This window comes from Rhinoderma darwinii, chromosome 6 (genome assembly GCF_050947455.1).
Source record: "Rhinoderma darwinii isolate aRhiDar2 chromosome 6, aRhiDar2.hap1, whole genome shotgun sequence".
In the NCBI taxonomy this organism is placed as follows: domain Eukaryota; kingdom Metazoa; phylum Chordata; class Amphibia; order Anura; family Rhinodermatidae; genus Rhinoderma; species Rhinoderma darwinii.
Genome location: NC_134692.1, coordinates 124,651,642 through 124,678,581, shown reverse-complemented (window position 1 = coordinate 124,678,581; position 26,940 = coordinate 124,651,642). Strand labels below are relative to the sequence as shown.

The following is a 26,940-nucleotide window of genomic DNA, read 5'->3' as shown; positions in this document are numbered from 1 at the left end:
GTTTAGCACAACAACAACTTCTCAACAACTCCAATTCTCACCTCTACCCCTTCCACGGCAGGCTGGACCAAAAAAAGAGGACAGTGAGAATTCATGGAGCGGGAGGACCAAGAGCGGAGTTGGCTTTGTACTAGTGTGTACATGTCATTTGAAGGGGTTGTACGAGATTAGAAAAGAGGTCCGATTTTTTTTTCCACAGGAACAGCACCTCTCTTGTCCATAGGCAGTGTCTGGTATTGCAGATGAGTACCATTCACAGCCCATAGACAAGAATGTTGCAGTTTCTGGAAGTAAAAAAAAGCAGACTCATTCATACAACACCTTTAAGCCTTTCTCCAATTTCGTTACCATGTACAACATACCAGGATAAAGCCACATATTTGGAATGACTTTAGACAATAAAGGGAACGCATAAATAGTAAATCTCTAAATGCAATGCGAATAGTGGGATTGCTTCTGTGAACACATTCGGATATTAAAGAGCCCCTGTGACTGTGAGCTCTCCTGACGTGTATTTTAATTTTACGCATGCCCCATGAAATAACAATTCTGGAGCATCTTTTCTTATAAATTTGCGTTGTGTGGTTCCTCTTTTATTCCTCCTGGGAATGTATGACAACAGGGTGTTACCATTCCCCATGTTAATAGTGGGAGCCCCTATATAGTCAATCTATGAAGCACTTTTCCTACACAGTCAGCACTAATTGGACCATGAGGGACATCTCTTTGACAAGGGAAATGGTAACACCCAGTTGTCCCCCAAAATGACCGTATATAGAAGAATATTACGTTTACTGCCTAAGCTTCCTTCAGACCCAAATCCCCTTGCTCCTTTTACTTATGGCTAAAGGGTCTTTTACACCGGCCAATAATAAGCCGATGCAGCGAGCGCCGATCAACGAGACATCGTTGATCGGCGCTCGTTTGCTCTTGTCACACGGAGCTACGGATGGGGATGAGCGGACATTACTCTGATCGCTTGTCCCCATACGTTATTATTATGCCGGCAGCGCGTCTACCTGTTTACACAGAGAGTTGTGCTGCCGGCAACGATCAAGTGACATGATCAAGCGTTTGCTCGTTCATCTGCGGATCGCTGCACTGTTTACACAGGGCAATTATCGGCAACGAGCGTTATATGAACGCTCGTCTGCGCGATAATCTCCCAGCATAAAACCTCTTTAAGACTACACCGGAGATGGTGCGGAAGTGACATGGTCTCCTGCTTTACTGCTGCCGTGCCAGTTACTGCCGCTCTGCCATCCATGTAGCCCTATACTCAACGTGATCATCATTGATGTCTGACAAAATCCTCTTCCAGATTACATATAAAGCTTTGTTTTTGTTTTAATCTTTCATTCGTGTTGGCTTTTACCTACATGACCAACAGTAAACTACCTGATCTCACTCGGATATGAGTAAGGGCCTGTTCACATCAGCGTTGACTTTCCGTTGAGGGGTTCCGTCTGAGGTTTCCGTCGGGTGAACCCCACAACGGAAAGTCAAACGGAAACCTTAGCTTCCATTTGCATCACCATTGATATCCTTTGCCTTTCCGTTGAGGGGTTCCATGACAGAAACCTCCGACGGAACCCCTCAACGGAAAGCCAACACGGATGTGAACAGGCCCTTAAAGGACACCACGTAGTTAGGGGACAGGCTTAAAAAAAACCATAAAATGAAGCAAGTCAATAGAACATACACACATGTGCAATGGTATCTAAGATATGCTGACAGTCCCTCTTTAGACAGGGACAATGATGTAGTAGTAGCGGAATAGTCATTATTTAATATTTTAATCTGGCATAGTATTCTCTGATGATTTGACACTTTAAGGGGAAAATGCAAAATTAGTTCTCACAAATATTTTACAGGGGTAAATTATACATGAATTCTCATATGCGGCTTACAAATACAGTTTATAGGTTGATATCGCCCCCTAATGGAAAATAAACTGCAGAGATTATATATTCAAATGATGATCGGGCAGTTAAGAATAAGGATCATTACATCAACTTGCCAGGACTATAAGCAGTTCTGTCTAATGCAAAATGTCTTCAGTCATGGACTTAACATTCTTCGTATTCTGGTAAGTAGAAGAATATTTATATAACCTTTGATGGCTCTTCATCAGTTAGCCTCATACCAGTAATATAAAGCGGAGTATAGACATTGCAGGGAACCTGTGATAATCCATGCGGCCTGGCAGACTCAGCGGATGGGGTAAAACAAGAGTTCAGCAAGATTGATTTTTTTCCTATTTTTTATTTTTTACAACTCTGATAAACGGCGACAAGTGTGTTTGGCAGCCGCTTATCTCCTGAGCTGTAATGAACGAACATGCACATTCAGATTAAAAGTAACCGGGAACCGGGACTGATAATTGTCCCAATAATTATTCTATACAGGGCCATAAAAGGACCAAGGTTGAGCACCTTAATATACAATCATAGTATATAGACATTCCAGCCAAAATACAGGTTGTGTATGTGTATCACGGCCGTAAAGTAAGATCATCTACGGTTCTACAAAATCCTAACAAACAGCCTTGTCTAATTGTACTGCACTGTGAATGTGACGCCAAAACATCAAATTATTATAACAAACCGATGAGCATCATAAAAGCGGTTCTCCGCTTTGGATAATCCATATTTGTTAGAAGCATTCCTTGACTATCAGGAGATCACAATGTGTCCCTGTGCTGGGACACCCAGAGATCAGCTGTAATCTGTGGGGAAACCTGGAACTGATTCATTTAACTGCAGCACCTCCACAGGAGAAATTAAGCATTACACAGTGCCCATTCAAATCAATGGGTTGTCTGTGTAATACAGGACAGGTTCTCCAGAGTGAGAGACACTCTTTGTAACCACCCTCCACTTTTGCCAAAAGATGATGATCCTGAAAAGAGAACCCCCGCCCCCTCTATTACCCCAGACTGCCCTAATAGGGTGTATGAAAAAAGGTTTTCTGAACTGGACGATCCCTTAAAGTGTAGTTTGTATTCCTACAAGGAATGTACTCATCTAATGCAGGTACAGAGAGGACACAGTGACACTAATAACAGTAAACATTACAAGACATATCACAATAATACATTAACTGTATTCATCAGGTACGAACAAACCCCTCAAACGTCAAGGAGCATGACAGGCGGAGCGCAGAATACAACGGTATCACAATATAAACTCATTAGGCAATATAGAGACAGGGGGCACATCTACATGAAGCAGGAGCTGAACACATGTACAGGGCACACCAGCATTGGTATCACATCTAGGCCAGTAGACCAGACATGCCAGGCTCATTCATTTATAGAATCCCAGGGCCGCAATCCAAACATCGCTAACAACGGTCACGTTCAAAAGTCTCAAAAATCAATTACAGATTTATTTTTCTATTTACATTTTCCTCTAGGCAAAGGCGCTGCTCTGCCTGTCGGAGTTGCAAGATGAAACATTTACCTTGGTTAAATGGATTGCCAATAAGTTATGTTACTTTAATGCAGACAATGATGGAGAATTAGTGGGGAAAAAAAAATGATACCAGTTGGCGTGAACAATACTTACATTTCCCTCACTTCTTTGCCCTCCTTTGTGAGTGATGACCACAACTTCCATCCATTTGCGCAGGTGTTGCTACATGAAAAATGAACAAATCTATAAATTAGGAGAATAGTCAAAGATCGGATTTGATTAAAACTCCTCATGAAGTCCTGCATTTCCGTATAATAGTTGGTAATCTTTGGCAGTTGGACCGTCCTTGAATTAAACCATATGATTTAATTATACTGACTGGGATGTCATGAATACAGGTGTATTGATTGCTACACCATGTAAACTCACAACTGATCAATAGGGGGAGCCGTGTCTGTGCGATCCCTGTGACTTTCAAGATCTCGAAAAGGAAATACTTATAAGGATGCGGTTAGGATTCTCTACCGTGACAGCACAGCAGAGACATCTCAAAGATGTCATATCCTTGTGCTTAAATGCGGGTGGGCTGCTTGGATTTGTGCGTCAGTCAGGTGCAGAAAAGACGACCAAGAAGTAAAAACCATAGAAAAAAAAAAGAAAAAAAGTTTCTTGATCTCAGTTTTTGCTTGTGAAGGCTGCAGATCCATCTACATTATCCTTGCAAAATGTACCACTACATTTGATGAATAGATGGGGGACCCACTTCTATAACGTACATATATGTGCCCTACTGGTGCATATACAATGGGCTTTTTAAGATCCCTTCAAGTATGTCTATGAGCCCGTACACCACTGGCTCAGCTTTCCGAGAAAAGTAGATGAGAAACGAAGCGGCACAGCACTCACCCAGTTTTAGCAATCAGTGGGGGTCTCAGTGCTCGCACCCCCATTAAAACTTCTGATATGTCACTATTACATGTTAAAAGTTTAGTTACCCTTTAAAGATGTGCATGTCACTATAGTAAGTGATACATAAAATTATTGTCACAATATTTCTTACCATCATCTGATCGCAGAACTTATCATTGAAGGAGTTGGGGAAGAGACGGGTCACGGACGTCAGGCGATTGACAACGTTGAGGGTCAGGCTGCGGTAGTCTCCAAGCATCATCAGTAGAGGCCTCATGTGCGTGTGAATCTGGTCTACTTCAATAGTGGCTCCCTCTAAAAACTACATAGGAAAACAAAACCATCAACGAGCCCCATTTACTTTAAATAATGGAGTTACCAGACACAAAACACATTTTTTTTTGTGCCGATTGTTCTTGTACCTTTTTAGACTTGGGCTTAGAATATACTGCCCTTAGATAGAAAAACACCACAACACTGAAAGAGGTGCTTTAAAAAAAAAAAGTGTCAGACTAACAGAAACGGAGAATTATCATATGCCAGTTTATTGGAATAAATACGTTTCTGCACAGCTTCTTCAATGACACATTTAGACCACCCCGGCCTGACTGTATTAGTCCTTTAGTATCAAGGACCGCGGATCACCATGACAACCTGACAGCTCTCGAGGCTATTGTTGGAGCTTCACCATTAATCATATCTCTGCTCCAAATACTTCTATTTTCTCTGGTTTTATACCCTGTAGTCAGCCGGTCATTGAAGAGTAATTAGTTAGAGAATAATAAGCATACACAGCTCTTAAGAATATATTGTCTACATCTCAAAATAACAAGGAAAATGAATGCAGACACATCATTGCTCCTCTCACCTTCCTCATACAAGCTTCTCCAGCCTCTTGAAGCTCATTGTTTGTGGAGTTAAGGGCCTTGAACAGTGCTGCAATGATTTTCTCTCTTGACTGTGGTAAATAGTTGCAGGCGGCTAGGGCATCTGTTCAGACAAGACCGGAGATAGGATTAAGCCATCACAAAAAGTAAAAAAAAGAATGAACTATTTAAAAATTATTTCAGTTAAAGTGTACCTGTTGCTTAAAGGAACAGTGTCATCACAAATTATTTTTTTATATGTTAAAGATGTTAGTGCTTTATTAAAAACGTTTATATTTATTTGTGTGTTTGTGTTTTACTTTTTCTTATTTTTACACTTTTTCTTCCCTATGTGGGCTGCCATTTTTTGTTCCATTTCTGTGTGTGTCGATTAACGACACATACAGACATGGAATACGGCAGCCACAGTCCCATAGGGACTGCGAACGGCTCCCGTCCCATTGACTTCAGTGTACGCCGTCTGTGTGGGAACTGCGCATGCGCCGCTCCCACACAGTCCAATTCGAAATTGGCGCCATCCGGCGCCATTTTCCTGTGGACCGGAAGTCGCGGCCGGACAGTAATATTACTACTTCCGGTCGCGGCTTCCGGATTTGTGCACTTGGACCAGCGGCAGCAGACTGAGCGGACGGGCCGGAGGGAGCCGTGGCGACAGGAGCAGGTAAGAGATTTCAATGTATGTTCGTGTTTGTGTGTGTTTACTACTGTATGTAAACCTACTACACTGTGTGTTAGCTCAAAAAATGGCGACACACAGTGTAGGAGGTTACACCGTTCAAACACCTCGTTTATCCCGGCACTAGCCAGGATAAAGGAGGGGGGGATGAAGAGCTCACTAGAGCGAGGGCTTTTTACCCAATTTTGCAATGCTGCAATTTTGGGAATAGCTTCATCTAGTGACCAAAAATGGGTAATATTATAAATTAGAATTAATTTATAATATTTCCTGACTCGTGAAAAAAATAAAAAAAATTTGAACAATGTTTAATCACCCACACACTAAATGTTTAATTTAAAAAAAAACAACATGTTTTTCTGGCAACACATTCCCTTTAAGGTGACTCTACAATTGTCAGTTTTCTCCCGAGCTCAGTGCCAGAGGGGGGAGGAAACTAGCTGCTATGATGTCTCCCATGTACTGCACAGAGAAATAGGAGATCCTGCTCCCCTATCTCTCTATAGCACACCCTCAGAAGCAGCAGCACCAGCATAGGAGGAGATAATCCAGCACTGGTTGCTATATGTCCCTACATCTCCCCCTCCCCTCCCTAAAGACTTCTATGGACAGTATGTAACCTGATCCCTACGTTTCATCCCACAAGACGGATTTTAGCAATGAATTGAGAGTGAATGATCAGTGCAGGAGAAGGGGGAGAAGTGCCTGATGAATGGAGAAAGAAGCATTTTTCTCTAAGGCCCAGTTCACACAGTTTTTTTTTACGCTGATTTTGAAGTGGAAACCACGTCGTAATCAGCGGCAAAAAAATGTCCGAAACCGCCTGCCATTGATTTCAATGGGAGGCGGAGGTGTGTTTTTTTCCGCAGCCGCTTTCAAATCAATGGGAGGCAGAGATAGCGTTTTTCGTGGCGTTTTTTGCCCACGACGCTCAATGGCCCCGGGCGAAAAACACAGAGTATCAAAGTTAGAAATTGCAGGCAGGTCAAAATCTGCCTCAAAATTCCTGAAGGAACAGGGCCATAGAAGATCTATTACAAAAATGTATATTCGCTTGTACTATTGATTTATGCAAAGTCTGTTGAAACAGCAGCGATGAGTTAAGCACCACCTTGAAGTCCAGTTTCACCATAACCCCCATTCTCTCCCCTCCCCCGCCAAAAAAACACAAAATGTCCTCCTAACAAATCTACGCTACAGAGCTAGAGATCAGCAGCGATTTTTCTCATATAATGTAGCGGCTTGTATCATTAAAAAGGTTTTCCTATCTTGGACCTATATGGCATATCCACAGGATATGCCAAAAATGTCCGATAGACGCTGGTCCCAGAGGACCTATCTCTAAAACGAGACCTCTTGACCCCAGTCCAACCTTGTCCTGCTGCTTTTCGGCCACTGTCTGACGAAGTGGTCGGGAGTACAGAAAAAGCCAAGTTTGCCATGCTACGCTTTTTCCGTACTCCTAATCACCTCATCAGACAGTGGCTGGAGAGCAGCGGGACAGGGTAGGATGGAGTTCAAGGGGCCCTGTTCTAAAGTAGATAGGTGGACATCTATGGCATATCATGTGGATATGCCATATATGTCCAAGATGGGTAATCCCTTTAAGTGCTACCAAGAAATCTGCTCTATACCGAGTGATATCAAATCTCCACAGGAGAAAGGAGAGTCACCTGTGTCACCCAGTAGAACTGTAGCTCATTGCTAGGCAACCACCCAAACTTAGTCACTGAATACAGAAGTAGCCACTGGCAAGATTTGTTCTGCAGAACTCTCCGAATCAATAAATACAACTGGAAACCAAGCTTCCTTGTAAAAATACATTAAGAAATGGAATAAGTTGCCTTATAACACAATTCGAACCACTCCTTTTACACAGAGTGCAGGCTGCTGCTTAAGAAAGCTCGTCGGCTGTTAATAGAGTAGAGATGCCATGGGAATCTAATGATTTCCGTTTGTCACCATTCTGTCAGGTTTCCGGTTTTTTGACAGAATCAATAGCGCAGTCGACCGCGCTATTGAATCCATCAAAAATCGGAAACCTGACGGAATCCATTAGCAATGTTTCCGTCTCCATTGATCGCAATGGTGATGCAAACGGAAGCTAAGGTTATCGTTTGCCTTTCCGTTGAGGGGTTCTCCTGACGGAAACCTTCGACGAAACCCCTCAACGGAAAGCCAACGCTGATGTGAACAGGCCCTTACACACAAAATTCAAACAGACTTACTTAAAGCAGCAATTCTCAGTGGCACAAGAGAAGACAGGCTTTTATAACAAGGTAACTTCATAAGCGTCGCATCTTCTGCTTCACACAGGTTTAACAGCTAAAACGAGTAAAAGAAGTTCAATGAAAGTAAAGTAATAGGAAGTAGGGAAAAGTTACTAGTGTAATCATTTAGTAAACTTTAAGAATGTCAGAGAATTCCCTCTACAGTAAAGGAAGACGGAATTATACTGTCTGCAGGGTCGCCATATAAATTCAGTCCTTTAAAGGGGATTTCTGAAATAAAGTTCTGCAACTTTCTAATATACTTTGTGTTTCAATTCCTCACAGCTCACAAGATTTCTGACAGAGGAACGGCACAATGCCGAATTTTAACAAAAAGGTGCTCCAGAATTGTTATTTCATGAGGAATACAGGTATTTACTTCAACAGACAGACATGTCAGCAGAACTGACGGATCATCTTTAAAGACCTCATAAGAGTTTTTATAGAGTTCTTATATCCGTCACTAAATAATGTCAAAGTATCCATCAGAAAAAAAGACAAATGAGATGAATATTCAAATCTATATGAATAAATTACCTCAGAGTAAAATACTTTGTGCTCTACAACATTGAGATCCATAGTGAACAGCCTGGGCTGTAGTGTTGTGCAGAAGGTGTTTCCCTCCATAAGGCCGATCTGAGCATTCGCTGGCTGGTGACGCAGCAGGTGCTTCTTAGGAGGAACCATGTCTTGTAATACCTATAGGGGAACAATCAATAGGATTGTAAAAGGAAACCCAACCATGTCGCATTTTAGCCCTTATCCGTCATATAAGGCTTTTTTTGTTTAACCCTTTGTCACAATCAAACACAGCTACGGAAGCGAAGAATAAAAAACAAGCTAAAAAAGGTAAAATTTAGGCCGAGGATGTCCTGTATGCTCAAACAGCCAAAACATATCCGCTTTCTACAAGAGATAATATGAGAAGACCGCGTTACCTCTTTATGGGGTTCCATAATCATGGTGACGCCTTTGCCAGTCACTTGGGCCAGGACTTGCAGAGAGTGCATGGCTTGCTTCCTCACTGTAGGGTTGGGTGACGTCACTTCGCGCACAAGATCATGTGTTACCAGGTGGAAGGACTTCTCTTGTGCAGTTACTATCTCCTCCGTCTTCTCCTCGTCCTTCAGTGGGGTGGCACATCTGATCAACAGTTGTTCCAGCGTAGTCTTAGCCATCGCAACGGCTCCATTAGAAACCTAAAAAGTAGTACGGCAAATTAATTTCATAAGAAAGGACCAAAAGCAACTATAGACAAGCGTGAAGGCGTATAAATACACTATTGCGAATCTTATGCTTGACAATACATGAAGTTGTGTCTGCAATACAAACGGCACAGTCACGTACGACAGCTTTATAATAGTGTCAGCGTCCTAGTGGCAGTGCCCATACCCAAAATCGTGTCCTCCAATGATACAAATGAGAAATGGAGAGCTGTTGTATGCGACCTCCCTTTCAATATTGGTCTCCAGCTGTTGTGAAACTACAACTCCCAGCATGTTGCAGATTGCTAGAGAGCAACAGGTTGGAGATACAACATGTTCCTTATATGTTGAGTAAGGTTTCTGCGACTTTTGTGGGAGAGGTGGGACACTTTTATACCATTCAATCACAAAAACATACAATGAATCTGCATAAAAGAGAACCAAACTAAGAAGGCTAGTGTCACACGAGTGTGCCAGATTATCGCACGTAACAACCGTGCGTAAATCTGTCAGTGTGTATTGCGTTTTTGCATCAGTGTGCTTTGTGTGTGGCATGGTGTTTTTTTCACGCACTTTTTTTTTTTCAATATAATTAATGCGTGAAATACAGACAGCACACGGATGTGCGTCCTTCTGCCGTCCGTGGTTTTCACGCACCCATTGACTTCAATGGGGCGACTAGGTGCGTGAAAACGCACCAATATAGGAAACAGACATTCGCTGCGTGAAAAATCGCGCATGTGTGAATAGCTCCATTGAAATCAAAGGGTCCGTGTGCTGTGCGTTGTTTCAACACACATCACACGGACGAGAATCACGCTAGTCTAAATGAGCCCTAAGGATTATCTAGAATATACAGCGTTCACATCAGAAATCTGAAGCAAACCCGACTCCATTCAATCAGTGTTTTTAGCGGCTTCTACGAGACAACACGCCTTTCCGCTTGTGTCCCCTGAGCAGAAAGATTACAAGTGCCTCACCCCAGAGCACATACAACGGGTACAAGCTGAAATCTGCACATATTAAATACCTCTCCGGTCAGGTCCATCATGACAAATAGAAGGGCTTTTAGAAAGGTCTGCTGATTCTGAAGCACCCAAATTAGAGGAAGGCGTTCCATGAGAAACTTAATGGAAACCACACCGCCAAGCTTTGCATACCAGGCTTGTTCATAGCAGCATGCACATAAACGTTCCACAATGTAAGAGAACAATGGAAGCTGGCACGCCTGAAAGAGAAAAAAAAACAAAAATTGCATAGAATAGGCCATATACAACCTGCCAAATTTAAGTGTTACAGCGCCATCTTCTGAATGTATAAACGAATGCACATATTACTAATTATTACATTTTAAAAAAAGGAGCGGGTACAGTATTGGTATATAGTTTCATATCCATCATGAGACATACAAGACCAAATGTAACCATGTTATTACCCTTTCTTTTGATCCAAGGATAATACTAGCGACATCAAATATCACGGCCAAAGCGACCTCTCCGATCTTGCACAGCTCCTTCTCTTCGTAGGCCATGCAGATTGCGATGGCATCAATCAGCACAAGAGGATCCATGCCTTTTGAACCATTCTCTTCGCTGTGAAACATGGCTGTACTGGGCTGACTGCCAACCTGGTAGCATTGTAATAGGAATGGTCCTGGATGAAGGAAAAAAAAAAAAAAAGTAAATTTAGAGAATGGAGGTCTCCAACCACAACCACCAGTGTTGTTGGAAACTAGAATTAAACTATTCAAGGCCAAGATGCAAGCAGTGCATCTGCTTGCGACTTTCTTAGTAGATTTAGTCTTCCATTGCAATCATACATTAGGGAGACAATATTGGATGTCCACACTTGTGGCGATCCAACGTGGTCATTCCCATATAATACAAGTGCTGGTACATACTCATTGAGAGAGAGAGAAAGGTGGCGGTTGGGGATCTGTCACCGTACTCGTGACTTAAAGGGTACCTGTCGTATCAGGGGAGTTTTCAGAGTAAGCGGACCTGTGTGTACATGAGGAATAACACTATATCTGACCATTATATGACTTGTATCTGCATTTATCACCAGTTTTCCCTTTTCCTTAAGCTCAGCTCCAGTGGAAGCGGAGACAAACTCCTATGATGTCTCCCATACACTTCACAGAGAGAAGAGGAGATCCTGCTCCACTCTCGCTCTTTGTAGCACATCCTCAACAGCAACATGGAGGACATTATTCAGTAGTACTTAGCGGGGTTGCTGGGAATCCAGCACTGGGGTGAGATACAGTAGTAGATGTTTTGAATCACACGTACATTTTTCAAAGAATCCGTGCAGAAATCGGAGGCTGAAACTCTGATTTCGGCCGCAGATGTACCAGCTGATTCACATAAAGGACACATTTCAAATACATTGGATGCAGAATGTTAGCAGATTTGGGGAAGATTTAGGAGCGTAATTTGTGCCTAAATCCTCATCACAACCTGAAAATTTAACCTTGACCTTACTAGAAGCAGCAGCATTCTGCCTCTCACATCAACAGCTCCCTCCTCCTCCCCTCTCCATAGACATCTATGGGAGGCAGCTATCAGTCTTTATCACTGCCTAACTGAATACAGATTTTACCAGTCAATCGAAAGTGAGAGAGCAGGAGGCAGGGGAGGGAGCAGCTTATATTTGGAGAAAGAGGCATTTTTTGATAAGAAGATATATTACAAAGTTCGTTTTTTAGTCTTGTACTATTGATTTATGGAAAAAAATGTAAAACAACTGTTTTATATAGGATATATTTATGTTAAATGCTTCTCAACCAAATCTTATAGTAATTTACAACACACATTTTCTCTTAGCGCCCTCTGCAGGGGAAATGTAGTATTAAACTAAACCTATATAAATAAGCCATTATTTCCAGAAGCCCTCGACTTTGACCATGCAGGGGATCCCCAACCTAAAGGGAATCGGGACAAGGGTCATCCAAATGGAACAGACCCTCTAAAGCTTTACTGTTCCTTTAAAAAACACACAAATACAGAACAGTAGGACAAGATTTAGTACAACCATCAGTAATGGTCATCAAACTCCAACTCACCACACTGTTGGGCAACAGCTACCATTGTGTAATGGCGGATCAGACTTGCAACAAACGGAAGGGCGCTGGGTCTCAGGTCCTTGATGACAGCAGACATGAAGGCTCCTGTTAGGGCCTGCTCAAAGGTCTTGCGGGATGGAGTGTCCTGAGCTTTGTAACGATGTGAGATTATGACATTGGGGATGGATTTTTCAGTAAAACTGCGGGAGGAAAGAAAAAAGGAGAAAAACAACCATTAGCAGAAGCGCTGGAAGCCATAAATTTTGTTTATCACCCGGCTTTCCTGTCCATACATCTTCCACACAGGAACAGGTCTGATCCGACTCATCTATCGCATTTTCATTTTGTCGCCTATTAGGCTAAAACATGACGGATGGCTCAATTTGACAGGGAGCATTTAAAGCCAGCGGTCAAGCGAGAGAAATACACTGAATAGGCACACGGGGGAAAGGCTATTACTAACCTGGCCTTTTCATGGATTTTCAAGGGGAGGTTTGATATCGATTTGGTAGCGGTGGGGTGTGATTATCACAAACGTTTTAACAGCTAAACTGATGGCTCTCATGTTTGCTTGACCTTTCAGTGCGTACAGGATTTACACAATAAACCCCGTAATTATTCTGCAGGGAGTCCGCAATGAAGTTGTTATATATTTAATTAAAAACTTTATACCGGGCTCAAGACATGGATAGACCCAGACAAGCAGTAATGCACATAGAAGCAGATCATTAAATGATGGCGTATCACGTACATAAAGCTTTGTCATTGCACAATGAAAAGTTCTTCAACTTGTTTGAATACCTACGTTTTGAACATCTCTGCTTGCTTTCCCTGACCTTATCACATAAGCTGCAAACAAAAACCACTTCTATAGAATATATAAAAATCACAAAACTATTGTGCAGTTAATTTTACCTAGGCTTTCTTATAGAGGCGAAAAAAAACCAACCCTGTTTGTCCTAAAAGCGCACCTAACTATTCAGGTGAGTTTTCAGAATAAGAGGTTATGTTTGTGTACATGAGGGAATCCAGCACTGGGGTGACATAGAAATCTTACCAACAGCCCAGGTCTCCCTCCTCTCCATAGACTTCATTGGGCAGCATGTCTGTCTCCTCTATCTGCTCCCCTCGTAAGACTTCCACGGGCAGTGTGTCTGTCTCTTTTAGTGTGTGTGTGTGTGTGTGTGTGTGTGTGTGTGTGTGTGTGTGTGTGTGTCCTCTGGCAGTGAAGAGTTTGCAGACATACATCCCCTTAGCACAGCAGAGCGGCAACATATGTCCACACACCAACAGAAAGAGCGAGACCGAGCAATTTTAAAGAGCTAGCAACGCCACCATCTGAGGTGCATATTCAGGCTAATAACACTCATGCCTTTGATGTATAAGGGTACGGTCCCACGTAGCAGAGTCCGCACTAGGCCAAACCTGGTCACTTGGGCTGGCAATTGGCTGTAAAATTTACCTGGCAAAACCGTGCAGTCATTGGCCACCGCAAGTGAGCGGTGGATGGACTGTACCCTTAGTCACTTCCTTTGCCAGGAATCAGATATTCCCATTGCAGCCAAATTAAAGTGTAACTCCTGTTTTCAACAGGTTCAGCTATCCTGCCCCAAGTTTAAATGCCTTCATCCTAGGCAACCGTATTACACTGGACACCTCTCCAACAAAACTTCTATTATAATTCACCCCAGTGGCACATTTATACTTGATTGGGAACACCAAAAATGTTATAACTGGAGCTACTTCCTAAAAAAAAAACAAAAAAAAAAAACAGGGGTTCCCAGGTAAGTCTTATAAATTCTTCAGTTCTGTGTAGCCACATGCAGTTCGAAGAGACTACGGTATGGACTATCTGCCTGTCATAAGCTGTGTCCCATTTACACGTGGCTTAGTGAATGTAGAAGTTCATGCATCGGTATCTATGACGATTTTTTTAATTGATCTCAATAAAAACTTGTAGTCATAACCATCAATACACAGTAAAGGCCCTATACTCCGGAATTGTGGCCGGTGCAATGAGCGCCGATCAACGAAACAACTTGTTGATCGGCGCTCGTTTGCTTCTGTCACAAGGAGCTATGTATGGGGACGAGCGGCTGTTACTCCGATCGCTCGTCCCCGTACATTATCATCAAGTCGGAAGCGCCGGAGATGCGCTGCCGACAACAATAATACTTCAGTTTTTTTTTTTAATGATACGATCAGCAGATAAACGAGCGTTTGCTCGTTCATCTGCTGATTGCTGCCCTGTGAACGCTTGTCTGCCCGATAATTGCCCAGTGTAAAAGGGCCTTTAGTGGCATGGGCAAGAATGTGTATTCCAAACCACACAATGCCAGAGTGCTGCTTCCCAAGATCTTAAGCTCGAAGGTCGAATATTTCGCATAGGTATATTGCAAAGATGGTTAACGTTTTGTAATCTGCTGTAAGCAATTTGGGAACCTAATAGCAATTGTCCGAATTCCCTGGAGCGCCACCGCAGTGGAAATGCGGCATTACACCAGTTCTATTTAAAATGATTGTGCAGTCCATGTAATGCACAGACATGAGATAGAGCGAGAGTCGCACATACACTCAGAATGCCTTAAAGGGGTGTTTGAAAATGGGTTTCCTAACCCAGACAACCCCGTTTATGTAAACCGTACAAGGCCGGTCTTACAGACTAATAAAATAATCGTCCCAAAAACGGGGAAGATCTCCCTACACTTGGAAGACATTGATTTAAGAAGACGCAGTAGATGAACTACTTAGTTATGTATCAAAGGGCAACACCAACAACATTGATGAACTGTATGTAAAAATCGGCATATTTCTTACTTGGGATGGGCCAGGAGCTGGTACAAGGCGTGTTTATTATCGTCCAGGCTCATCATTGCCACCAGAAAACATTTGATCACTTCCCAGGCCTGTCTCCGATAGTATGGCTCAGTGTTTGCACTCTTCAAACAATCCAACGCTGTCTCAATGGCCTAAAAGAGCAAACAGTGATTAAACCTCTTCCAAAACACACACGCGTCTCCGAGGAAATCTGCTTAAAACTTCAGCCCTAGAACTGCTTACATTTCTGCCTATCTGACGTTACAACTCAATTGTAATGTAATTATATGTAAAATTACCGCTTTAAATTGTTCAAAAATAAAAATATTAAACCAACAGTCTCCAAATAATTGTGTTCCTAATAAAATAACAATTCCGGAACACCGTTTCTTAGAACTCTATTTTTTGCCATTCCTCTGTTATTCCTCCTAGAAATTTATGAATAAATTGATAACTGGGTGTTACCATTCCCATTGTCAAAGGGGCGTGTCCCTACACATTCTCACTCTGTCAGCACTGATTGTACATTGTCAGTCTGTGTAGGGACATCCCCCCCCCCCCCAACTGGTCACACCCAGTCGTCAATTAATTCATAAATTTCAAGGAGTAATAGAGGAACAGCACAAAATTCTAATAAAAGATGTTCCAGAATTGTTTTTTCATGGGGAATACAAGTATTTACTAAAACTGTCAGAGAACACACAAATATATGCGCATTAATTTTGACACCATCCCTTCCAGCTTGACAATTTATGTTGCGTTTGCTCTTCATAACAAACCCTCAACCAAAGCGGCAGGAAAAAATTATTATTTAAAGAGTTTAGAATAAGACATTTAAATCCTCACCAGATTGTAACATGAATTTCATACCTGATTAAACCATAATTAATATAAATTGGAACTGACCTTTAAAGATCACAAGTCAAAATATCACTGTGAGCCTCTGGGGTAGAAATACCCAAACAACCTTCTACATTAATGAAAAAATTTACTTTTCGATTTCCCACAGAAATTAACATTTTATTTTTATTGTTAAAACATTTGTCCAGGATAAAAAAAAAATAAAAAAAAATAAAAAGCCTGCCAACTACCAAAAACAGTGCCACACCTTTCCACAGGTTGGGTGTAGTATTGCAGCTTTGCCTTCTTCACTTCAATGGAGCGGAGCTGCAGTACCACACACAACCTATGGACAGGTGTGGCACTGTTTTTGCAAGAAAGCAGCCCAGTTGTTCTGATTCTAGACAACCCTTTCAAGACGCAAAAGCAACTCCGAAATAAGAAGTACAATACCTTCAGTAGAATTAGGTCACTTGCTTGGAAATCATTGCTAACATTTTAAAGGGTACCCTGAACTTTATATTTTATGGCAAATCCATGATTCCCATAGATCCCCTAAATACATGAGACGCTTCCATAGGCTATGAAATTATCCACGCACATAGAGTTAAATCAATAGAGGAGCACAAAGACAAACATTACAAACACTGCCCCCTGTCTGCAGAAGTGGCTAGTGCATACAATACATAATCTGTTGGTAATAGGCTGGTGCACCTGTAGTAGGAGGTAGTGATTTATTACCTTTTCCATAGGTAGCTGAATAGATGCCTTGCAATCTGCAAACTCCACGGTAATGCTGGGTCCTTGAATTTCTGTTACGACATATTGAAGCTTTTGGGATTCTTTCAGCATTTTGCGATTGCTTCCACCAAACTTTCCAAGGACTCTGTAAGCCACGTGGGAAATGCTGTCTGCCGGATTACGCAGGGTCCTCCATAAGGCCTAGAATATGGATTATTGTTAGTACGTGCAATTTATTTTGTGGAATTTATAAGTGTATTATCGGAACAAATCGGCCAACGTAACTTAAAAAAATGTTCATATACTAAAATGACAGAGCAGCTGCATGGCTTAAAGGGATTTTCCCACAAACACATGCATCCCCGATCCACAGGACTCCCAGCAATGAGGAGAACGGGGGACCGAAAGTCCCCCGAAGTGCTTCATGAGAATGGGGCGCATGCTCAACTAGCGCTCTATTCATTTCTATGGTGATGCCGTAGATGGCGGTCCCGGAAGTCCCATAGAAATGAACGGAGCGCTGGCCGAGCACGCGCACTACCACTCCGTTCTCATAGAGCACTACGGGGGACTTTTCCTCGGTCCCGTTCTCCACATTGCTGGTGGTCCCAGCAGTCAGTCCCCAGCAATCACAAATGTATCCTCTATCGTGTGGATTGTGGATACGTGTGGTTTGTGCGAAAATCCCTTTAAAGCCAAATTCTTATTGAGCTCTACCTATTTATTTTCTTCAGTATTGGTTGCTCGGTTGGTTTTTCATTCTGCTCCATTATGATCAGTGATTACAGCTAAGGGCCTGTTCACATCACCGTTCGCTTTCCGTTCCGGGGTTCCGTCGGAGGTTTCCGTCGGGTGAACCCCGCAACGGAAAGTGAAACCACAGCTTCCGTTTCAGTCACCATTGATACCAATGGTGACGGAAACATCGCTAATGTTTTCCGTTCGTCACCATTCCGGCAGGTTTCCGACGGAATCAATAGCGCAGTCGACTCCGCTATTGATTCCGTCGTTAAAACGGAAACCTGCCGGAATGGTGACGAACAGAAACCATTAGCGATGTTTCCGTCACCATTGATATCAATGGTGACTGAAACGGAAGCTGTGGTTTCACTTTCCGTTGCGGGGTTCACCCGACTAAAACCTCCGACGGAACCCCGGAACGGAAAGCGAACGGTGATGTGAACAGGCCCTTAGATTCATAGTATACTAAGCTGCAAAGAAAGTTTGAGATGTGTGAAACGAACCTTCTGTCTCAACAGTGGCTCAAGATGTAAGTCTGTCCCTCCACCATGCTTTACACTGCAGCTCTGCCTGTTCAGATTGGCTCCTGTCTATTCGCACAAGCTCACAGGAAGTCAGCACATGTTGAGATGACTTCCCTTACAGCAAGGATAGAATGACTAGAAACTACAAGCAACTAAATCCCCAGAGGGAAAAGTTGGTCATCAGGTAATTGCAACAGATATAAACTCATCACCGTTCGGCATTGGTCAAGAGGAGGATGTGAGGCGACTATGAGGCTGTAAGAACTAGGAGCAGTCTGCCTGCTTCTGCTTGACTGGCTGGTATCCCCTCCCCAAGCACACTCAGGGCGTGTTCACACTACGCGTTTTTAAGATTTGGTTGATGAACTCTCAAAGAGAGACATGGTAGTTTGTCTACAAAACAAAAAAAGGCATGTTGGAGTAGAATGATCATACATGTGGGAAAGGCCATGACATGGACATTGTCCGCCCAAACGACACAAATACCAGGGACCTCACATCCCTGACAGATGGGGAAACCCTTGCCAGTAACCACAGGCAGCACAAAATAACTTAACCGAATATAAAAAAACGCACAACTTTATAGAAGCCACGTTTGGGAAGAACGACAGATATTTCACATCAAATCGAGAACGCAGGTTTCCCATTAGAAAGGAATTTGTTAAAGTTTACTTTTCACAAGCCTCCTCTTTAAATATTTTACACAGCGCTTATGCCGATCGGAAAACAAGTGCACAGAAAATGCCATCGAAGTCACCCAGGAGACCGCAATGAAATGTCGCCACACTTGGGGGATATAGCGGAAATTGCTGCTACGAATCAGCTGGTTCAAGTGAACTTCTGCTGCCCCCTGGTGATAGAAGAGAAGATTTACCTGCATGAGCTCAGCACGGACAGGCTGGATGTGATCGTAGAGGAAGTCTGGCTGCAGATTATCCACGCACAGCTCCAGGGTGCGCAGACCTTGACTTACTAAAGTCTGGGAACCATTTAATGCCGACACTAAAGGATCCATCAACATGGGAAGATACGGCAGCAAAGAGCTCAGGCGAACAGGCACCGTGAGACACAGCTCCACAAAGAGATCCTTCATGTGCTGTTTGTGGAGGCCGCTTTGTAACATGTTCAGGCCTAAAACAAGACAAGACAGTCACACTATATTCAGAAGACAACCATACGAGGAACGGCTGTGGATATTGACTGACCTTGAAGAAGATTCGGTAACAAAGGCAGAAACTCCTGGTACAGAAGATCATGGCTGCCTCCCCCAATAGACCTGAATAAAGCCCGGAGCAGCAAGAAGTAATTGTACGGCTCCTTGGCAGTCTGGGCGAGCTCCATTGAGCTGTTCACAATTTTGTGCAAATGGGGCTGCCGAAGAGAAACATTACAAAAACAACGTTATTGCTGAGGAAGTTACAATTTTATTGTTAAAACTGTAGGCGAGGGAGAGAGAAGGAAAGCTAATGAGAGACAGAAGAGGGATACCTGGTCTTACATAACATGAGCATAATCATTGTGATATGTTGTGCAACTTTCCAATTGACTTTCTGTTTCAAATCTTTACTATTTTCAAGAGCTCTGCTTGCTGTCAGCAAAAGGAAACAGACTTGTTTAAATCCAGAGACTGAAAACCTTTCCTGACTTCATATTTCTCACAGGTGGGATCTGGTTCATTGTATCCGACGAGGCAATCCTCTGCAAGCTACACAGTCTAGACTCTACCTGCATTGATACTGCAGCAAACCCCCAGGAAAAAAATAAATAAATAAATATATATATATATGATATTGGTGCTGTTCAGGCCTAAAGAGGATACTACTGTAGCAAACTCTCAGCAATGAGAAGCAATGGGTCCTGCTATGTAAAAAAAGGAATGTTACCATTCAATGAGCGCAAACATCTCCAAAATTGTGAAGAATTGAAACAAAGTTTATTAGAAAGTTGAATAACTTTGCATTATACAGGGTGTATGTATTATTTGCATAAAATCACAAAGCCCCTTTAATGGCTCATCCTCTTAAAAGACAAGAATCTCTAAAAGTAAAATATAATAAAAGTGCTCTCCATAGATAAACAGCAGGCGGCCATACTTGTGACTCTTGAACTAGATACATTGCATATTCCATTATTTACAGATCAGTGGGACCTATAACTAAAATCCTACATCAAACTTTTCAAGTCAACGGGGCTGTTCCTGTACAGCGCTGGGTCGGAATGGATTCTACGCAGGAAAAAAAAAATCTGAAGGGGCGGCAAGAATCACCCCAACTTCAAGTAAATGATGGCATATGATAGCAATGTGATGGGGAAAAAAACCTTTGACCTTGACAAGCCCTACTCATCCATCCATTTCTGTCCTTGAAAATACAAAGGCTTCATCCTACTCTGTATCACTTCACCCACCGCCATGAATATCCGCTACTATACAAGTCAACATAATCATTATTCAGAACAGGCCTGACGCGTTTCTTAATTAAAAGGCCGGACTGCGCTGAGATTCATCTCTTCACCTTAAGCATTTGCTCGTTATCTGCAGCAAACAGGGAAACCGAGCCAAACACCAGCTTGAACAGCTTGAGGTACAAGTTGGACAGCTCCACGTTGGAACCCATCTCCGGAAGCCTTTCCAGCAAATACTCCACCAGGATGGTAGCAAAAAGAGCCGACGTGGTGGGGTTCGCCAAGAAGGAATTGGCAACAATCTGAGAAAACAAGACATTCATTCAAATTCAACATTCCTGAACAAAGACGAGTTTCCCTGGTGTCCTATCATTACCACAGTAACAGCCCTTGTAAATTTGAGAAAGAGCAAAGATAATTGTTTCAAGGGACCAGGTCTGTACGGCAATCAAAGCAGATTAGTGTCACAAATTTTGATTTGCTCTCCGGAAATAAAGCTAGGAAAATATCAAACCGTAAAAACATAAAATAAAAAAAAGCCTTAAAGGGCACCTGTCACGTTGAACATGCTGACCTGCAGGCAGCGTGTTATAAAGCAAGAGGAGCGGAGCCGATTGATATATTGTTTTGTGGTAAAAGATTCAGGATGACCCGGAATGATAAGGTGATAAATGTCTGATTGGTGGGGCTCTGATCGCTGGGACCCCCACCGACAACGAGCCCCATAGGAATGGAGCCATCTTCTGCAGCCCCATAGAAATGAATGGAGCAGTGGTCCGGCATACACACTACCGCTCCATTCCTATGGGGCTCCCAGGAACGGCAAGGTAAGCCCATTTGAGTGATCTGTGAGGGTCCCAGCGGTCGGATATTTATCACCTATCCTGTGGATAAGTGATAATGATTATGGGAAAGCCCCTTTAATGGGTTATTTCCATCTTATGAAGAGATGTCATATCTCTAGAATACACCATCATTTATAATTAGGGGGGGCCCAACCGATCCAGAGAATGAAAGGGCTGCAGCGTTGCTTTAGCGCTGTCTCCCCTTCTTAGTTTTCGCTGTAGAGCAGCGCTTTACTTGATTGGGGCCGTGCTGGACAGGGCTCTGTTGCGCAGGGAAAACCAGAGAAAGGGCCGGATCACTAAAGCAGCGCTGCAGACCCTTCCTTCTCAGGATTGGTAAGGGTCCAAATTTGGAGCTGTAAGAAATGGTTGCAAAAGTGTACATGCCCTAAAATAATACACTAAAAGGATTCAGCATATTCGCACACCTGGAGTGCATAGTTTTTGGAGATCCTCTCCACCATATAAGGAACAGTAGTTTGAAATATCTCCTTGAACGTCAAAGGATTCATCATGGTGAAGACACCAGCAAAATGCTCCAAAACCTCCTTCTCCTCTTTCATCCGCACGGTTTGACAGTTGGCTACACGTATGTACGTCTGCCCATTTCCCGCTATCTGGACCTGGAAAAAAAAAGAATTATATTCATACAGCGCAAAGTATTCCCAGAACGCAGGATCAGAGCTAAAGATGTCTGGCATTTAAACTACGAAAGGGAGTCTCATATCTGATTGTTGTGTCGTGGCAAACTACCAGGAACGAGGACATTACTAATGGGAGAAGCAGCAGCACTAAAACAACCTGCAGAGTATCAACTCGATCCCTTTTATTATAGAAGAAAAGAAACTACAAAGCCACAGTAAACACTCTGACCCTAATAGCTTGTCCCGCTGGAGGAGGGGAGGGACATTTTTTACATAGGGCTTGTGCGGATTCTTGTATATTGTGGGATACGGCAATAGAGATCAATTTACACACTTCATGCATAGAGCGGCATTATGAACGAAACATGAATGCTACCCAAGCAACAATTCTGCAGCCGCAGCTCGGGAACGTCAGCTATATTTGGATAGACCCTTAGGATCGTCAGTTCTATTAGCTAAAATATTCTGTGGGTCAAACGTGGATCATCTGCTGCCATGTTGTTCAAGTTCTTTTCAACTTTTCTTTTCCTAAAGGTGTATCTGTTCTTCGGAAAGCTGGGTGACATTACAGCTCTGCCAGACTATTAAATGGTCACTCTAACTGCAGTGATAGCCAAACTAAATCTTGTTTTCTTGCATAACCAGGCAGTTTTGCTGTTCAGGACTCTAGGAAAGGTGAGTGAAGACTCCGTTGGGAGTTGTAATGATAGCCACAGAGCTTTCCCAGAAACAACCAAGAAACAGTTAAAGTGTAACTAAACGTTCTCTTAAAACTTTTGACATGTCATAGTGATAGGTCAGAAGTTTCGATCGGTGGGGATCCGAGCACGGAGAACCCCATTGATCGCTAAAATGAAGTGGCGCAAGCGTTCAGGTGAGCGCTGTGCCGCTTTGGTTCTGATCAGAAAGGCGAGCAAGCAATGAACACTCAATAGAAAGTCTGTGTGTCTGTACACCGCTAGCAGAGCCGATCAGAAATGAAGTGGCACAGCGCTCATATGAGCGCTTCTGCAGCTTCATTTTAGCGATGGGTGCGGGTTTCAGCCCCCACGGATCAAATCTTCTGACATGTCACTAGGACATGTCAAAAGTTTTATGAAAGTTTAGTTACACTTCAAAATAACATGTTTAATAACTTCCAAGTGAAAAAAACTTTACTGACATAAGCCGGGAAAATCTGATTTATTTACGCCGACGTGCCGATACCCTTAAAAAGGGGTTGAAGTCAACCCCTATTTAAATGGAATCAGCAGAATGCAGCTGTTTTATAGCGATTTAGTGAAAATCAGGGCAAAAAAACACGCGCAAATACAGCGACGTGTGAATATACCATATGAGCGCCTCTCTGTTCTGCCTCAGAGGCGGGTCCCAAGTGAAGAGACTACCCTCGTCGGCGTCCATGATTGCCTATATGAGACAGCCCCTTTATTGGTCAATTGTATGCTATAAAGGAGCCAATACATCCTTTTAGCATACAGATGGCCATACGTTCAGCGGAATGGTTGTAAATGGTCCTGGCGGAACATAAACAACCTACACAGTGTGAACTTTATATTTACTGGTGACTATTACAACATCTGACATGGCTTCCTGTGTAGTAGAGGGATTCTAGGGATTCTCTGCATGGATGAGTTACCTGGTAAATGTCCAGCGCTTGCATCGCATACTTCACAAGCTTGATATAGATCTGGGTCTCTTTAGGTTGTAGCTGCTTGTTAGGGACAAACTGCGTTTCTGTAAAGTAGAGAGGAGATAAGTTAAGGAACCCAGAGTTCGAGCTCCTGACCGAATGATAGGTCACAAACCTAGATTACCGCCAGGTGCTTTGCAGGACGTAATTCCCCAGGTAATGGTTTTCACACCGCACACCAACGTCTTGACCAGGCTCCGGCAGTCGGTCACTTGGAAAGTTTGCTTGTCTTCTTTGTCTTTTTCCCCTTGCTTATCAAACACTATAAGAGGGACTTGGGCCAAGGGGGTGGAAGGAGCAGCGGGCAGAGCGTTGGCAGGAGCGGCTGCTGGAACACTGGCTAAAATGGCATCTGCTGCACAAAGCTCAGACTGGGGCTTGCACTTCTTAAAAATGGCAGATAACTGGTAGCGGGCAATAGTGTGGAACTTCAAAACAAATACCTGCGGGAGAAATACAAGGCGAAGTGTTAAAATCAGCAAGAATGGCAAATAGGACTCACCAGAAGAATAAAGCCGATCATAATTAAAGTTTTTTTAGTGGAATATGCAAGTAAGGGTATATGACCAAAGACTGATAATGACTTCAGGATCTGACACTTTATAAATATACTTTATTTTCCCCAATCACTCGACATTTTCAAAATCTCTGCTTCGTGTCATGCACCGACAGCAAGCGGAGACCTTCAAAATGGTAAGTATTTAAATAAAAAATAAAGGATATCAAAAAGTTGCAGAAGTTTTTATTATTCTAAGTATAAACTCTAATGATAATAACGAGAAATAGAGGATACAGCACCATGGGCATAGGCCCTTGCCCATGGGAGGCTGACACTGTGTAGGAGGAAGTCTTAGCTCTACCCAGGCATGCCATTCCCGGCCCACATATACTGGCTAAATCAGTTATAGCCTAGTGTCTGTAGGTGGCTGATACTCAGGTCTTCTGCTATTTTATTATTTATTCTTTCTATCTTTAGGGTTTGCAGTCCAGTCTCCAGATTAGTCACCCCCTGCGGGTGCTGAGAGAGCAGGCAGTTCTCTGCCCTGAACTTCCCTCACTGCCATTCATCTTAAATTATTCTCTGCATCCGCAGGTGTAGTGCCAGTACCCACACTATATGTGAAAGGTTACTGAAGAGGTGACCCTGTGCAAACGTGAAGACTTCAGAGGGCGAGTGTGAAAAATTTTCCTCACAGATCCCACTTCCCCCATTTTTCAGGCCTGCTCCCTGACTAAGGGAATAAAGGAACATTTTTATTTGGGTAAGGGACCTTTATATGGCCAACTATGTGTTTGGGGAGTGTTTTGATCACTTTCCAGGCTATTCCTGGCGCACTGAAACGTGCACCGTTCACTACAGCAACAGTCAGCCAGGACTCTTAAATTTAGTACCCGGTCTTTCAGCGGCCTAGGCCGCATCTTCCACAGCTGTATGCCCCGCCTACTAGTGTCACGACTTTTCCTGGCCTTAAAGGAACAGTGTCATCACAAATTATTTTTTTATATGTTAAAGATGTTAGTGCTTTATTAAAAACGTTTATATTCATTTGTGTGTTTGTGTTTTACTTTTTCTTATTTTTACACTTTTTCTTCCCTATGGGGGCAGCCATTTTTTGTTCCATTTCTGTGTGTGTCGATTAACGACACATACAGACATGGAATACGGCAGCCACAGTCCCATAGGGACTGCGAACGGCTCCCGTCCCATTGACTGCAGTGTACGGCGTCTGTGTGGGAACTGCGCATGCGCCGCTCCCACACAGTCCTAGTCGAAATTGGCGCCGTCCGGCGCCATTTTCCTGTGGACCGGAAGTCGCGGCCGGACAGTAATATTACTACTTCCGGTCGCGGCTTCCGGATTTGTGCACTTGCACCAGCGACAGCAAACGGAGCGGACGGGCCGGAGGGAGCCGCGGCGGCAGGAGCAGGTAAGAGATTTCAATGTATGTTCGTGTTTGTGTGTGTTTACTACTGTATGTAAACCTACTACACTGTGGGTTAGCTCAAAAAATGGCGACACACAGGGTAGGAGGTTACATCGTTCAAACCCCTCGTTTATCCCGGCACTAGCCAGGATAAAGGAGGGGGGGATGCTGAGAGCTCACTAGAGCGAGGGCTTTTAACCCAATGTTGCAATGCTGCAATTTTGGGAACAGCTCCATCTAGTGACCAAAAATGGGTAGTATTATAAATTAGAAATAATTTATAATATTTCCTGGACTCGTGCAAAAAAATAAAAAAAATTTGAACAATGTTTAATCACCCACACACTAAATGTTTAATTTTTTTTAAAAAAACATGTTTTTCTGGCAACACATTCCCTTTAACATCTCTGCTTGCGGTCAGTCAATAGGATCTTTTATGGATTACTTCCAGTGGATAAAAATATGTCCGGGTAATGTGATGGAAACATAGGTGTACGACTAATTACAAGACCTTTAACCCCTTAATGACCGGCCTATTTTGGACCTTAAAGGAACAGTGTTACCACAAAACATTTTTTTAATATGTTCAAGATGTTAGTGCTTTATTAAAAACGTTTGGATTAATTTGTGTGTTTGTGTGTTCATTTTTCTTATTTTTACACTGTTTCTTCCCTATGGGGGCTGCCATTTTTTTTTTCCATTTCTGTATGTGTCGATTAACGACACATACAGACATGGAATACGGCAGCTCCAGTCCCATAGGGACTGCGAACGGGGCCCGTTCCATCCACTAACAAGTACGCCGCTGTGTGGGAACGGCGCATGCGCCGCTCCCACACAGTTCAATTTGAAATGTGCGCCGTCCGGCGCCATTTTCCTGTGGACCGGAAGTCGCGGCCGGACAGTAAGATTACTACTTCCGGTCGCGGCTTCCGGACTTGTGCACATGGAGCAGCGGCAGCAGACGGAGCGGATGGACCGGAGGGAGCCGCGGCAGCAGGAGCAGGTAAGAAATTTCTATGTATGTTTGTGTTTCAGTGTGTTTTACTACTGTATGTAAACCTTCTACACTGTGTGTTAGCTCAAAAAATGGCGACACACAGTGTAGGAGGTTAGACCGTTCAATCCCCTAGTTTATCCCGGCACTAGCCAGGATAAAGGAGGGGGGGATGCTGAGAGCTCACTAGAGCGAGGGCTTTTTACCAAATTTTGCAGCATAAAGCAATGTGGTTGCTTTACCACATGCAATGCTGCAATTTTGGGAATGGCTCCATCTAGTGACCAGTAATGGGAAATATTATAAATTAGAATCCAATTGAATCCAATTTATAATATTTCCTGAC

General features: G+C 43.1%; 1 protein-coding gene across 4 annotated transcripts in view; it reads right to left on the bottom strand.

The window, feature by feature from the left end:
* Positions 1–26,940, bottom strand: part of TRRAP (transformation/transcription domain associated protein) — a 127,473-nt gene that overhangs the window by 77,899 nt on the left and 22,634 nt on the right. The window contains exons 15-32 of one of the 4 annotated variants that reach the window (XM_075830269.1): positions 23,788–24,115; positions 23,619–23,716; positions 21,767–21,961; positions 20,604–20,795; positions 19,296–19,461; positions 18,965–19,221; positions 16,826–17,026; positions 15,245–15,396; positions 12,428–12,627; positions 10,799–11,016; positions 10,394–10,591; positions 9,097–9,357; positions 8,696–8,857; positions 8,117–8,213; positions 5,194–5,315; positions 4,477–4,647; positions 3,570–3,638; positions 42–62 (exon numbers count right to left, since the gene is read on the bottom strand). In XM_075830269.1, the coding sequence (XP_075686384.1) occupies positions 42–62; positions 3,570–3,638; positions 4,477–4,647; positions 5,194–5,315; positions 8,117–8,213; positions 8,696–8,857; positions 9,097–9,357; positions 10,394–10,591; positions 10,799–11,016; positions 12,428–12,627; positions 15,245–15,396; positions 16,826–17,026; positions 18,965–19,221; positions 19,296–19,461; positions 20,604–20,795; positions 21,767–21,961; positions 23,619–23,716; positions 23,788–24,115 (3,108 nt within the window). The remainder of the gene's footprint in view (positions 1–41; positions 63–3,569; positions 3,639–4,476; positions 4,648–5,193; positions 5,316–8,116; positions 8,214–8,695; positions 8,858–9,096; positions 9,358–10,393; positions 10,592–10,798; positions 11,017–12,427; positions 12,628–15,244; positions 15,397–16,825; positions 17,027–18,964; positions 19,222–19,295; positions 19,462–20,603; positions 20,796–21,766; positions 21,962–23,618; positions 23,717–23,787; positions 24,116–26,940) is intronic. The other 3 variants (XM_075830270.1, XM_075830271.1, XM_075830272.1) reach the window with 3 other exon arrangements.